Genomic DNA, 15907 nt, shown 5'->3' on the forward strand with positions numbered 1-15907 from the left:
AAGATGTATTCTAATGTGTTCCTCATACTTCAAAACATATGTTTAGACATTTAAAGTGTGTTTTGGGGGAACCTACTTGCAAACTTATAAGAAAAAACAGGAAATGGCGGCCATTTTGGACGCCATTTTGGATTTTTGGAAGAGCTCAAGCGGTCTTATTGGTACTTGCATGCTTCAACATCTCTTAAGATGTATTCTTATGAGTTCCTCATACTTCAAAACATATGTTTAGACATGTAAAGTGTGTTTTGGGGAAACCTACTTGTAAATATATGAGAAAAACAGAAGAGGCGGCCATTTTGGACGCCATCTTGGATTGCGGAAAACGCTCATGGAGGATTTATGAGGACTTTTAGTATGTTATTCTAGACATATTCCTGGACCTATCCTGAAAAAATCAGCTTGTTTCCAAAAATGTCCAGGTTAAGGCCTATTTTGACCTAATGCTCTTGGACTATTTGGAAAAAATGGACTTATCGGTTTTTGCGAACAAACTCTTCATATTTACATTTCTAGGTAAATCGTCATTTCTTGTTTAAACACCACTGTATCATATTCTAAAGCAACGGATACCTGTGGTAGTGAATGGTAGCATGACCAGTCTCAGATTGGGACATGGTAACGGTAATAATTGTCAATCAACATTCATTTTATTAATATCATTCATTTCATTGACTTGGCAAAATATTAAAAAAATATGCAAATCATTACAAAGAAACTAATAGCTGGAGCTGGAGCCTAAAGCCCTCAAAAAAGTAAAATGCATACAACGAACAGAAATTACTGAAATGGTTATGTTACGATAACACTTAATGACAATAACAGTTTATTGAAAGCACCCCCCCCCCCAAAAAAAAAAATAAAAAAGAAACAGAAAACAAAGAAAAAACAACTGAACTTTCATTGATATATGAGTCACTTGAGTCAGTTGCTAGTAATAAAAAAATAAAAATATCATTTTTCCCTGTAATTCCCCGCCGTGTTCATCACTTCAAATGACAATTGAGTGTATGAATATAAGAACGACCCAAGTCCATGGACGACCATTTCAAGTAAACTTAAAAAAAAAAAAACTTCATATTTTTTTTTATTTGTCCAATAATATTCTATTTAACTGTGATGGGAAAGCAACATTGTATATACAATTTAGAACATATATTATTATGACAATTAACATTAACATTAATTGTGAAGAGGCCATTTTATGTGATGGACTTGGTCGTTCTTTGATTCATATGGACTTGGGTCGTTCTTTGATTCATATACATGATATTCTGCTATAGAGATGAGAGAAGGACGAGAGAGGGCGCTATAATATGAATGTAAGAACGACCCAAGTCCTTCATGTTTACATTCATATAAGATTTAACTCATTTATTTCAGGCACTTCCGGGGGTAATTAGGATTTATCATTTTATACACAAGATGAATCCATGCATAAACTACAATTTCCCATGTCAAACTAAATTTGGCCAAAAATTGGACTTGGGTCGTTCTTATATTCAGGTCCTCAATTGTATTTGTTGTTTGTTTGACTTTTTTCGTAATTCCTTGTCCAGGATGTCATCAATATTGTCATAGTTACACAAATAGCATGTGCAGAAAATGAGTAAAAATCTTCACGAGCAAATATGGCCCTAGTCACGGTCGGCGCCACGTTTTGGAAAATGCGTGTGAGCTAGGATTAAGGTTAGGGTTAACAAAATAGCCTTCAACCTGCCGATTCCATTCCAGGTTTCCTCTGCGGACAAGAAAAGAAAAAGAAAAACACTACTACTTTGAAGCTATGTGTGTGTGTGTGGGGGGGGGGGAGTGGTTACACCCTCTAATATTTATATGCATTGATTGCTAAAAAAAAAAATACTGTCGTGCAACCCCCCCCCCCCCTCCACTCTCCACGTTCTACCGGTGGCATAGTACTTGCATATTTTTTCCGGGAACCGGGGATCCATTATACTGGCCTAATTCACCAGCGATAGGTTCCCCTGGAACGGATACACTGCGCAATTATAAGCAGTCCACAGGGAAAAAAAATGCATTGATTGTCGAGTATCGGTAGGATTGCGATAACATGTGTTTATAATGTCAATGCATTAAAGATAGTTATATTTGTTTCTCTTTTATTGCAAATCTCACTCTATATCCTGACATTAGAAATGGGAAAGTATGCAATTTGATTCCATCTATCGTGGGATTGTTGGATTTTGGAAGTCATTTCCACCGCAAAGACATAACTGTTGTAACCACCCCCTCTTATTTTAAGCTCTACCCTGTTGGACAGATGACAGTGACTGACTCTTACTTTACAGCGTAAAGCCTGTGAGGCAACTGTTCTGAAGAATGTCTTCGGCATGCTACGCATATAGATTTTGACACGTGTAAGATGGGGCAGACAACAAAGAAATTCAGCCAAGTTTGCTGCTGCTGACTCTGAGACATATGTCTTCTCTTCCAGATAAGAACCTATTGCGAGATCGCTGATCTGTAACAGGAAGAGAAAGAAAAAAAAATCTGTTACAGATTTTTAAGCACAGGTGCATACTTATTTTCTTTCGTCCGTGTCTAATTCTCATTTTGGTAAGTTCCTAGGCATGGATAAGGTATCATGTATAAAAAAAAAGGTTTCTTTGCACTAGGTCTTACAAAAGACATTTCCCACTTTGATCATTAATAATAACAGTTCTTAAACTATACATCAGATAACACTGTAATTGATACGGATAATTGCTGAATAGAGTACAACATATTTTTTTTTTTTTTTTTTTTGGAGGTGATTTGAATACAAAGCATGAAATAGTCTCGTATCCGTGTTATAATTTTAAAGTTAAGTTCCAGATTTTTTATCCATGTTCCATATTCCACATTCCATACAAGTTTTGGAGTTCATTTGATTTCACAAAAGGAAGTGTTTTTAGCACAATTGTCCGTTTGATACAAAATTGCACAAAAATGTATAAGGACGTATGATTGACGTGTAATATGAGGAACCTACTAAAAAGCTTGTAGGATGTGGGTTCCAAAATATAATAATATAGCTTTTAGTACAGCATATCAATGTCAAAAGTAACGTAACATGCAAAAATACAAGATGTCGAGAATAAACTATAATACAATTTACGGAATGTACGAAGTATTGTATGATGTTCATGATTAAACTTAACGTTTCAATGGTAAAGGCCCGGTCACACCGCCCGAACTTTGTGGAGCGTTCCTTGAACGGTAGGGAGAGGGGGGCGAATTTCGACAACGTCGTCATCGCGCACAAACTGGGGAAAAAATCGAAAACACGGGCGTTGCCTTAGCGGTGCACCGCTAAAGCCGGCGTTGCTTTATCGTTGGTTTAACGGTAGCGGGCGGTAGCGAGCGTTGGTTTAGCGGTAACGCTGGGGTTTGAAGGGGGTTTAAAGTTGGTTTAGCGGCATACCGCTTTTGACTACGGAGCTGAACGGATCGCTTTGATAGAAGTTCTGATAGATTTTTGATAGAAGTCGATAATTGAAGTTCATCATGCCACGTGGACAAAAGAAGAGGAAGGATGGAGAAGGAAAGGCAGCAGCCTCCAAGAAGATCTTTACTGAGCAGGCAGCTGAACCAATGGAGTCAGGTAAATATATGTGGCCCACTGGTTGTGTCAAGAAATATTTAACAACTGTGAAAAAATACTGTTATGTATTTTACTTCAATATTTGAGCAAATTCGATATAAATGAGGTCTGCACTCAACGCAGCTCAATTCCAAATGGGCTCCTGGTCCATTTCTCCCAGTATTTATAGCCAAATTCTGGTCCCGCTCCTACACCTCCATACCAACGCCAAACCAAAGTTCATCACCGCAATGGATCGCTGTTTCAACGCCCGACACTGTTCCAGCAATCCCGTGTCCGCTCGTAAAACGCTTACAACCGCTCCACCAAAGTTTGTGGAACGTTTATTCACCGCCCAGGCAAAGCTGGCGAAGCAGCGGTGGTCCAGCATTCAAGATTTCTGCGTTGGCTGAGCGGACCCAAGCGTCCACGAACTTGCGTGTAGCGTTGCCAAGCTTTGACTGGGCGTTGTTGGAGCGGTGGTGAACTTTGCCGGAGCGGAAAATTGCCCGCTCCTCACCCCTTGCAATATTTTGTGCAGCTCAAAACTTTCGGAGCGGTAGGAGGGACCATCAGTGGTGGCCGAGCGTAAACGGCGTTGCCTTAACGGGGGCCAACTTCTGTTAAACGGTGGTGAACGGTTACGAGCGGTGATGATTTTTTTTTTTTCACCGCAGCTCCAGGAACGCTCCAGCAAAGTTCTGGCGGTGTGACCGGGCCTTTAGAAAAGTAGCAAGTTGATCAAACAATTGACGTTCTCATAGCGAGGCATCATTTTGAGTATGCAGAAATTTTGAGTATGCAGAGATTAACGTCAAATTTGAACCGTTTGTACAAAATAGAATTTTACACAAGAACCAATGATGTGAATGTGAGTGTGTGCTTACAATGACGCGGGAAAATAGACATGGATACCACGGATACCACCTTTTCAGACCTCTGCTGAATAGACTTCTGGTCTCTTGTTCCAAGGCACATGAATACTTTATTGATAATTCATGATGGATTGCCCTGGACACTGTTAGCCTGTATTCATGGTAAATGGTAAAATGCATGCACCTGACAAATAAAAAATACGCATATTTTTCATGTGCTTCCATACAATACATTTCAGAATGAATAAGGACTAGCTGTGATTAGGCGTTTTCACATAAGCCCGATAAAAATCCAAGCTCGAGATATTTTTCGCGATAGCAAATTAGTGCGCTATTTCATTTCCTATTAACATCAGCCCGGAGAGAATTATGCCTTTTTTTCGAGCTAATTCAACAGTTGAGTATGCGCAAACAGTGTAGGGCCATCACACAAGCTAGGTATGATGGGATGAATCGCGCTAATTTCTTGAGGCGATTTCACATTATCAAATAGCGCCCTAGTTCGCAAATTATCCCGCTATTTCGGAAATTTCCCGAGCTGGACTAGAGAAATGTTCTCTATCAGAGCGCATTGGGGTGTGGGGGCTCGGGCCCCCACACTTTTTGTGCACCATACAAAGGAATACATAACGGTTTCATCACTTTGGGTCCCTACACTTTTTTTCTTTTTTTTTTAACCCGGAAGTACGTAACTGGCACTAAAAAGGAAATCTTCAAGTGTGATCGCGGTAAGGTTATGTTTTTTTTTTTTTTTTTTTTTTTTTTTTTCGCTGAGGAACCTTTTTATTGTTATCATTTTGCTTGACAGCCGAAGAAACCCGTAAGTGGAAAGGGAGAGATGAGCTGCTGAGGACTTTTTTTTTTGCTTGTTAGCTCATCAAACCCGGAAGTGCCCCCACACACTTTTGAAAACGCTCCGTCGGCCTTGATCCTTACAGGTGACTTTTGAAATACCTCAGTAACATTCCGTCTGTATTCCCAGTCTGTGCAAAGTAATAAAATACGTTTTTAGAAATGCAGTGAGTAGACGTAAGGTTTTACCTGACAACTCGAAGCTTCTGCTCGGAGGATCTTGTAGAATTCTACGTGAAATTGTGAGCTACCTACTCGTACTTTACGCAGTACACAGCTGGAACACATGCCTTCCGCCAAGTCACGTGAAACAGTTCTTCCGCACTTCACTTCATCCATATATAGCGATTGCTGATAGAATGAACATTAATTGACAATAGAGGAAAGTAATTATACCCAAAAGAATAAGGTTGATAAAGAACACGCAGTTGATTGGATGTCTGGAGCTTAGAGTACAAGGTGTCATTTGATACACATTCGATTTATATTGCAATTTCACTAATCACAACTCAAGAAGGAAATAATTAATTCTCGATTTATTATAAGAAAGAGAAGAGGGGCGATAGATATGACTTGAATAATCAGCATCCATGTTATTTTAACCTAAACAGGTGTTTGTCTAAGATACCAAAAAGTATGTAGGCCTACTCTAAAGAGTACCCATATGATGTATCCTTTTTATGTATACACAGCGGCTCCTGTATTTCCAATGTTCCCAATATTCTCAATTGAGTACTACATGAGACTTTTTTGCGAAATTGTTACCGTCGCAAATCGGTTTGATTTTACTCGAGTATTCAAGTACATTGTTTGGTCCGTGGAATTAATCTACCATAAGGATATATTGCTTGATTCATCATAACTATTTTTGTTTTCTAAAAGCAAAAACGAAAAAAAAAGTATATACATTTACAATAAACGTTCTCATTTATAACAATACATGAATGATGTGACGTGACGGTTAAAGGCCCTGTTATTCTTTGGGAGCAGTGACGAAAAAAAAAAGTTCCAGATATTCCATTTAATGCATATATGCAGGTCCGTTGTATCACAAAACATCATTATATATATATATATATATACATATATATATATATATATATATATATATATATATATATGTATATATGTGACCGTGCACCTAAAAACGAACATAAAGTCGCACACACTGATTTTGCGTGAGGACTGACAATAAGTGAAATGGGTCAACCTAGCCGAACTTGACTTTTTCATATTTTATGAAAGAGCAGGTCTTCTTTTACATTATGCTACAATTTGGTATCATATAAAGGGCAGGAAAGTGTGTTTTTTTTAGCAGTTTATCTCGAACATTTTTGGTAGAATAGTGTGATTAGGTGTGTCTTTAGAATCCCTTTTTCATTTCTGAAAAACCTTGTCCACACTCTTCACTTTCAACTCTAATAACTTTTGAAAAGATAGTGCTACTGCTTTAAAAGTTGACATTAATTATGGACAGAAGGTGTTAATGAGGCATGCTTAATTTCACTTTAATCTGATAACCCCTTCATTGTTGTTACTCTGGTGGTTTACTTCCTGTTTTTTGTCCCATTCATCGCACAACCAGCGCGGTTTGGTAAAGATTAAGCGCTTGAATAGACACTGTACTTCAGAGCCTCTTTTCTCAGTTCACACTTTTCTGAGTTTTTGCTTTCTTTCCAATGTTTAGATAGGTTAGGAGAGTCCATTTCATTTGAATTATACATCATTTTAAAGCTTAAAGTCTGCTCTTTCAGAATATGATCTTAACTAAAAATTCATGTCTGGCGACTTTTTGTTTGTTTTGAGGTGCAGGGTCACATATATATATATATATATATGCAATAAAGCCTAAACTATACGAGGATATCAGTATTTATCTAAATAAACCATAGTTGTTGGTGGTTTAGTCTGGAAAAAAATGTTATTATGAATATTGGTCACATTTTGTGTATCTAACAATACTTGGCATGTACTATACAGATTTGAGTTTTTACAGTGGTTGTTTCTATCCATACCCCATATTTTAGAACTATTTTCCAGCACTAATGGTTGGATTTTGTTTCATTTGCAGATGGTAAATTATGCATTAAGATTTAACTCGCACACCAATTTAGTATTCATACAACTGTATCATGCGAGGAAGACAGTCATTCTACATTAACGATATTATATTCAGATGGATACTACAATCTTACAAGATTTTCAGAACGATTTCAGAACGATTTCCGTAATTAATAGGACCTGGTCAGGTCTTGAAACCAATTTTGAGTACAGTTTTTGAGGTTGAAGATTATGCACTCACTTTCACAAAGGGAAAGGCAATCACACACATACACAGACACACACACACACACGAAATCTTATTCTTGTTCTACACAACATTTACTGAAATATTTCAAATGAATATTCAAACTGCGTCACTCACCACTTGGTTATAGCGCACCATGAACACCACTCCTGACACTGTGTGTTCTGGTTTATTGAATAGATTGTAAGCATCCCATTGTTTTCCCACTGCCCTTGCTGCCTCCTCAGTATGACATTCAAACGCAACATCAACGCAGAAATACTTGTCAGAAGACTTCACAAGGCCCTCAATGATATCCAGGCCGAGTTCATTCTCTGAAGCCGAGGTGAAGTAGAGTACGTAGCGGAACTCCTCGGGTCGACTGAGAAGTTTGTTTTTAACCTTTTTGTACTTGGTGCGATCACTTGTGAATAAATGAAGAGTTTGTTTGCAAAAACCGATAAGTCCATTTTTGAAGATTTTGAAGTAGGGTCTTTGTCACAAGGTACAAAATAATACCTTTAAAATGATATATTGGTCATTACATATGAAGGTACATTTTTGAAGTTATGGTCAAAAGAAGTAAGAATTTTCTTATTATTCTCTTTATTTTCCTTGACCTTTAATCGCAAATATCTCCATTTGGCAAATATGGACTTATCGGTTTTTGCAAACAAACTCTTCAAATACACAACATGTATTCCTGAAATGTATTCTTGAAAGAGTTTGTGGGGAAACGAAACTGTTGACGTAATCAAGGATGAAATGTTGACATCGCGCCGACGCTCCCTTGTGATGACATTTCTTTCTATTGTCAAAACACCCACTCTGCAGCATGTTTCCATGGCATCATGACACTTTTTGAATTGTTCTTCGGGAAATGAAAGATTCCTGTCTAAGAGACCTTCTAGCGCTATCTCACTTATTTCTAGAATTGCCCTACCAGCTTCCTTCAAATGTTCAACAATGCTCTGATTCTGCAGATTTTCACAAACTTTTGATGCGTAGTGTTCTTTCAGGAAAGAGATCATTTCACCAAAAATCTTGGAGAAAGTTTGCAACTGTTGCATTTCCTTTCGTCTCTCCTCACTGTAGTCACTCCACATGAGACAAAGCATTGCACAGTAGATAGGAAACGGGGCCATGTTTGACCGGATGCCATCGTTTTCCTCCTTAAAACTGATCAAGCTTTCTGCAAGATTATCCTTCTGTTTAATCCGAAAGTACCTCCTGATATAACTTGATAAATTGTCTTTGTTAAATCCTTCGATTTTTAGAAAAGTGTAAGCTTCGGCGAGTCTTTTATCCATCATGAATTCATTTGTCCTCCAAGGGCGTGTAGTCACAATTACATTGCATGAATTGTTTTGCTCTGTTTCTAGAATGCGAATGAACTCACTGCTGCTTCTTTTACTTAATTGTTCATCAAATTCATCGAAACCGTCAAATATAAAGAGAACCCTGCTTAGATTTGCTGAAATATAGTCATCTATCATTCTCTCTGTTGCTGTATTCGAATGAGAGAGGTATGTTTTGACAATACCGCCAATACTTGTTGTGTTCTTGACATAACGAAGAGGAATTAGGAGCACCATTACCAGATCCGGGAGAATCCGTCCCTGGCACCAGTCCCAGGCAATCTTGGAGCAAAGTGTTGTTTTCCCAACACCTCCCTCACCCTGGATCAGAAGGCGCTTTGAGAGATTTCGCTCTCCATTGTTTTCCAGAAGGTCGTAGTATGTTATTGGTGTCTTATGTTCATAACTTGGGTCTATTATACTTAAATTGGTATAAATTTCATCTAATTCAACACGTTCCATAAAGTTGAGTGGATCCACCATGACCTTGCGTCGTGACAGACAGTAATACGCCTTCAGCTCTTCCTTGCATTGCTGTACTTGTTCCTTTGTAAGCGATGATGGTTCTTAGTAGAGAAACCAACAAATAGAGAAAGCAAAAACGCAATTTTATTTATGCATTATATCAATGTACATACATACGCGCACATAGCACAATTATGTATACACAGAAAGACAGAGAAGGGGAGAGAGAGGGAGTGAGAGAGAGAGAAGGAGAGAGATTGAGAGAGAGAGAGAGAGAGAGAGAAGAAGAAGAAGAAAAATAAAATAGGGTCTGGAATATGAGTAGTCGATAAATTTACTTGTATAAACAATCATTGCTGATAGAGGATATCATTACAAGTCACTCAATCCATCATCAGTATTACAAAATATATTCATATCTTTCTACTATTTGCATTTACAGTTGTATTATTGTACAACGAAAGTGATGTGAAAAGAAAACGAATACGATTGTGATTATCTACATATTGTTCTTACTCAGCATCAATTCTTCTTCCTCATGAAATCTTTCTGGTATGTTTGGTCTTCGCCAGCAGAGGTTCCAGCCAGACCCTGAAATATCATCATCATTAACAACAACAAGAGCATCAATATCAGTTGTGGTTTTCAAATAATATTTGGGCACAATATATGTATATATATATATATATATATTTGTATTTCATTTCCCCTCTTTCACTACCAAATCTTCAAGCATACGCTTAAGATGTGTGGTCTGATGCATTTTTTTTTCATGAATATTTCATGTATTTAACATCCATTAATCATTGTTTATAACATAATATTTCAAAAGTTTTCTTTACATGGGACATGTGGGACTTTAATGATGTTATTTTTGTATCAAAATCAAGCAAATAAACTATCTTTAAAACAATAAAAAATCACATACGTACTCACACACACAGAAACACACGCACTCACCACACACACTCTTACACAAACAAACAAACACACACACACACACACAAACAGACACACACACACACATTCAGACAATGAATGCAATATAATTTACAGAAATTTAGACCAATACGTTTTCGCCGTAGGTAGTCCGGATGATTTTTCTGAAGATAGTTTCCAACAAGGAGAAATAGAATAACTATGACAACAGACACACCAATGGTTAGTCCGATGATGACACCCGCAGTAACACGATTTCCTGAAATTTGATATAGAAACATAATAATGAATAAAACATGTTTTCCTTTATTACTCCATTAAATGAACAGTAATATAAACATAATGAATATTTATAATAATACGGTACACGTATAAACACCTACAACGTTAGCGTTTTGGTGTACATGTGTGTGTGTGTGGGAGGGGGGTTGTCTTTGATAGTGCCAACGACATGGTCGATGGCATGAATATAACTATTAGCATTATAAATTTAACATGGTGACACATAAATTATTCAATGGACATATTCTTTATTGAGTCGTCCTAAGAGACCGACACGCGCGAGTCATACGGCCAACGAGCTCAAAATTGATGAAAGGTCCAGGTACATGAGTCAAACTGCTTACGAGTCATACTGCCTGTCAGCTTCACAGACTTCTTCCACTTTGTTATTTTTTGTATCTACGATGATTCAATTTATCTTTCCATCGATGTTCTTTTCCAGAGGGTCAACATACTACAAGCTCGGTCTTTTTAGTGGGTCCCTCCATTTTTCGCACTTTAAGCAATGGTACACATATACTTCACTTTTATCACTTCTGTTTCTTTTTTTTTTTACTATAAAATGTATGATTACTATAGGTCCTCAATTGTTGTACAGTCTTTTCATTTCACTATGTTCTATTTACCTTATTCTCTGTTATCAAAGGAAGCGAAACATATGTTTTGTCGTAAAATTAAATAAACTTTGAATTGAATTGAATTGGACATTAGGTTAAAAAAAGAGCTCCTTCAGTCCGACACTAGCAAACAAGGCCTACGAGTCTAACCCCAGCCAAAAAAAAAACAAAAAAAAAAAACAAAACAAAACAAAACAAAACATAACATAACAAAACAAAAACACAAACTGTTCATGAGACCAAAACGGCATGCCTGCATGCATTAAGCCAAGCAATGATCAACTATAGTAAAATGTAATACGTGTCTAACTCTTGGGTCATTTTAGGGCCTTTCTTGCCTTGAAGTATCGATACCACGGATTGTGGGCTGTATAACTCCTTTTGGTATGGCTTGTGATGCGTGAATCTGTCAATGTCAATAGCAGTAAGAATTTTTTTTCTTCTTCTTTTTATGCATTGAAATTGTTTAATATTTTTCCTGCTTTTTGTTTTGTATTTTTCTTGCCGTCTTTGATAATAGATCGGAAAAGTGTAAAGCGGAAACCTTTTTTTTTTTGTACATGGAGATTACTTTGCTCAAACTATGAATACGCAAATTATACTTCTCCGCAACCAATCTCAATCGGAACATTGGTTTAAGCAAGATCATTAATGTGTACACCAGTTACTATGTTCAAATTAATGTGGAATTGGCATTTTTTTCATGATACCTGGTACAGGGAGAATGATGATTTCTATGATTGACGTTCCATTCAGCGATTCACCGGTAGCCACGCAAATGAAGGTTTGCTCTGTCCCATATTTGGCTGAAACCGTGATTGTCTCAAACCTCTCGTATGTGCCGTCAGAAAGTGTGTTCTGTTGTGAAACAACGGAATCCAGTCTCTTTCCCGACTCCTCGGTCCACAGCATGGAAACGTTAGGTTTGAATCCACTCACGACACACGTAAGATTAAAAGAAGGGGTGTTGGAGGGAGATTGGTATGCACACTGGTTGTGACGAAATTGACTTCTATCAGCGCATTCCTCAATTGTATGTCTGGATGCCATCGCTTGGGAAATAGAGAGGCATATTTTAGATTGGCATACTATTATATTTTGTATTCGAATCAAGATTTTAATTCAGCGAATGTGCACAAAGATTTTGTGCCAGCATTTATATGATATTTTTTCTCTTTTTTTAACGGAAAAGAGCATTTCATCAAATACTACGTAATTCGAAGAGTTACGATTGAAACTAGATTTTTTAGAATGGCATTTACAAGTAGTTATTATCAATCGAACAAAAATAGGAACTGATATGTTTGATCTTTATGTATGTCATTTACAGATATAACTTTGTGATGTAATACCAAATAGCTGTTAGCAAATCGATAAAGCGATAGAGAGCTTTAACGATGCTATCAAAATAAAAAAGGAATAGAATATCAAATGAACTAATTCCTTATCACAAGGAAAAATAGTAGAGATACAACAGTAAGGCGAAAAACGAATTACCTTGTTGCATTGTACATAGTTTTAATCACACGTCGTTTGTGGGATACAATTGATTCTGCCATGGTAACTCCTGACTTGTGTGTGTGTGTGTGTGTGTGTGTGTGTTTGTTTTTTAGTTTTTCTTATGAAATAATGAATGAGATTCTTATTTTAAAACATTAGCTTACAGTACCCTATTTTGTTCAATTGTAGAAAATTTAGCGTCTTTACTTGTCGTATGATATAAGATTTACAACGTCCACAACTTTGCATGTGTCAAGGTTTATCAATTCCCTTGAAACGAAACTCGTGATTCAGATTAAGAATTCAGTTATCAAATTTTACTGCTAGTATTATATATGACGCCATGACAGATGAGTAACACTATTGACAAGGCATTGATTTCTGTATTGTTACTGTGTTCATTTAGCTTGCTTGTGCGCCAAACATTGTTTTTTTTTTTTCTATTTTCACTTTTAAATAAGTGAGACGACTTTCATTTTTTTTCCAGTCTAAGAGTGTCTCCCAGTAATGAATAGCACAGAGGAATAAAAAGAAAGCATTACTCACAGCTAATCAACATGATAGTAGAATTTTCAAAGCTTTGGGTATTCTTCAGCAGCACCTGGCAATAGTAATGACCTTCATCTGCCACCTGTAAGTCGCTGATGACGAGGCTAAAGTTCTTGTCAATGTCGAACCGTTTCTCCAGGCTTTCAAAATTTCTATCTGCGAATCTAGCCTTTATCGTCCTCTGCTGCTGACCTAAGATTCTCTCCTTGACCCAGAGAGCAATGAGAGGCTCCTCCTGGATGGCACACGGTAATCGGATGTCTTCTCCTTTCCATCCTTGAACGTTGGGTGCAGTGCCTATTACTGAGGCTGTACGTTGAAATTTAGAGCGATGTAGGTACATGTCATGTATGCATTACTGAACTCTAGATTGGAAGTGACGTTACTCGCTGCAGTGCTTGAAGCCAGCACTTTCTTTTAGTTGGCGCTGCAATTTAATAGGACTCCACCTTTAGGCCCCGTTCACTTTACTATACGCTTATGTTATGCAGAGGATACGCAGAAGAAGCGTACGTTCCTCAATGGAAAATCACTTTGCTGTAAATATGTGGGGCGCCAAGTATCGCATGGGCTATTTTAATACGAAATGTCTCCATAGATATAGTCGGAAAAATGAACATGTCCTAACAAAACAACTAGGTTTATAACAAAATGAACATTATTTCTCCAATGAAAAGACTGATTTGAAAATGCCATTTTGTAGACTAAATAATACTACTCATTTCGTAACGAAATATACAGCAAACACATGATGCTTTCAGAACGTTTACTTAACTTTATTTTGAGGCTCCGTACGTCTTCTGATAAAATGGACGTTTTTAAAACGTACATAAAACGTCAAAGTTGGGTCTTAGCATTTACCCCAAGGCAGACATCTTTTTTTTTTCTTTTCTTTTTTTTTTTGGGGGGGGGATAAAACTTTAAAAATTTCAATGGTCGTTACAAAAAAAGGTTTTTTTTGTTTTTTTTTTATAATGACTGATACGTCTTCGTCCTTTATAAACGTCCACAAAACGTTTTTATTAGGTCTGCTTCGTCGACTTCGTCTTTAATGAACGTTTAAAAAACGTTTTTATTTGGTCCGCTACGTGTATGTCATAGTTTTATTTATAATGGATATTCTTGACTATATATGAATATTCAAATAAGAAAATAAATTATAAAAATCGAAAACTAGTAGAAATATATAAAAGACATTGCAATCTAAAGATATATGCTTTGTTCAAATTTTCTGTGTGAAAAGTAAACTTACGGACGTTATTGTTCAGGGTTGTTTTTTTTTTTTTACAATTTAAAATTGTGTTATGAAGAGCTATTTTCATATTTTAATAGGCCTAATTAAGATGTGTGTGATCTAATTCTAGTAACCTTGTCTTCATGCATTACAACATATTGCTGGTATATAAAAGAATGTAATACAGATTCATCAATTGGGGATAGGATGTAGTATAGGCATAAGTGGTAGGACATTCGAAACAGGTTAGGAAAGGCTTAAATTTAGGGTATATCAATCCCAAACCGTGCCTGTATGTTTTCATAACTATACTTTTTTTTGAGAGGGGGGGGGGGGGGATATCAAATGAAAAATACGCATTAGACTTTCTTAAAAAGGTTTTCTGGACGTTCTAGACATATGTCAAAGGTTCTCTAAACGCTCTGGAAAGGGTCATAAGATTTTTTTAGACATTTTGAATATTGTTAAAAAGGTTTTACCGTCGTCTATAACGTCCAAAATGTTTTCTGAAGGTCCTTGGAAATTCCGAAAGTTTTATTTCATTGTTGTTTTTTTTTTGTATAACGTCCATTTGAAACGTTTTGAATACGTCGAAAACCCTCCACAAAAGACGTTCTGATAACGTCTTGCAAAACGTCCAAATAACGAACTTGGGACGCGTCAAGAACGTTCAGAAAACGTCCAAATGTTGGCTGGGTAGCCATGTGACACTTCGCACCTTATTGGTGCCCAATAACAAAGTCCCAAAATGACCCCCACCGGGCCAGCACTTCCCGTGGCTTCAAACTTGTTCAAACAATGCAACCGATCGTAGTGGCTTTTCGGTGTGTAGTGCGCGCTAAGTGCGCACAGCGGCCCTTCCACTATACAGTTCAGTGCTATGCATGCATTATTAAGCTACACATACTTCCAAGTGTCACCTCCGCATTTGTCTCCTCCTTAAGTTTTATGACCAATTTTGGCATCGGATTGAACATATCCCACAATTATATATTATATGTGATTATATATATATATATTATATTATAATATATTATATAATATATTCTATATTATATATTATGTAATATTATATACAATATATAATATATAGTATATTAAATTATATTATATATAATATTATATATAATATTATATATTATTTATCATATTATGTTATATTATTGTATTATATATTATATTACATTATATATTATATTTTGTGATTCCATGATTGATGATTCTGAATTCCATATCGATGATTATGTCCTATTACGTAGAGACCATAAAAGACATGGTGGCGGTGTGGCTGTATATATTTCCAAAAGATTCAACTATAAAATAAGAGACGATTTGAATTCATCTACTTTAGAATGCCTTTGGTTTG

General features: G+C 36.6%; 2 protein-coding genes across 2 annotated transcripts in view; both read right to left on the reverse strand.

The window, feature by feature from the left end:
• The window catches only part of LOC140236301 (uncharacterized), a 64722-nt gene extending 49216 nt beyond the window's left edge, over positions 1–15506 (reverse strand). Inside the window, exons 1-3 of the mRNA XM_072316254.1 lie at positions 15449–15506; positions 13305–13616; positions 11969–12310 (exon numbers count right to left, since the gene is read on the reverse strand). Coding sequence (XP_072172355.1) covers positions 11969–12310; positions 13305–13616; positions 15449–15506 — 712 coding nt within the window. The remainder of the gene's footprint in view (positions 1–11968; positions 12311–13304; positions 13617–15448) is intronic.
• Positions 5070–9093, reverse strand: LOC140236241 (uncharacterized). Its single transcript, XM_072316204.1, has 3 exons — positions 8255–9093; positions 7736–8021; positions 5070–5661 (listed from the first exon to the last, which is right to left on the reverse strand). Exons 1-3 carry the CDS (start codon positions 9091–9093, stop codon positions 5467–5469), a joined length of 1320 nt encoding a protein of 439 aa, XP_072172305.1. The 3' UTR covers positions 5070–5466.
• Positions 15507–15907: the final 401 nt, after the last annotated feature.

The sequence above is a fragment of the Diadema setosum genome, chromosome 12, assembly GCF_964275005.1.
Source record: "Diadema setosum chromosome 12, eeDiaSeto1, whole genome shotgun sequence".
NCBI lineage: Eukaryota > Metazoa > Echinodermata > Echinoidea > Diadematoida > Diadematidae > Diadema > Diadema setosum.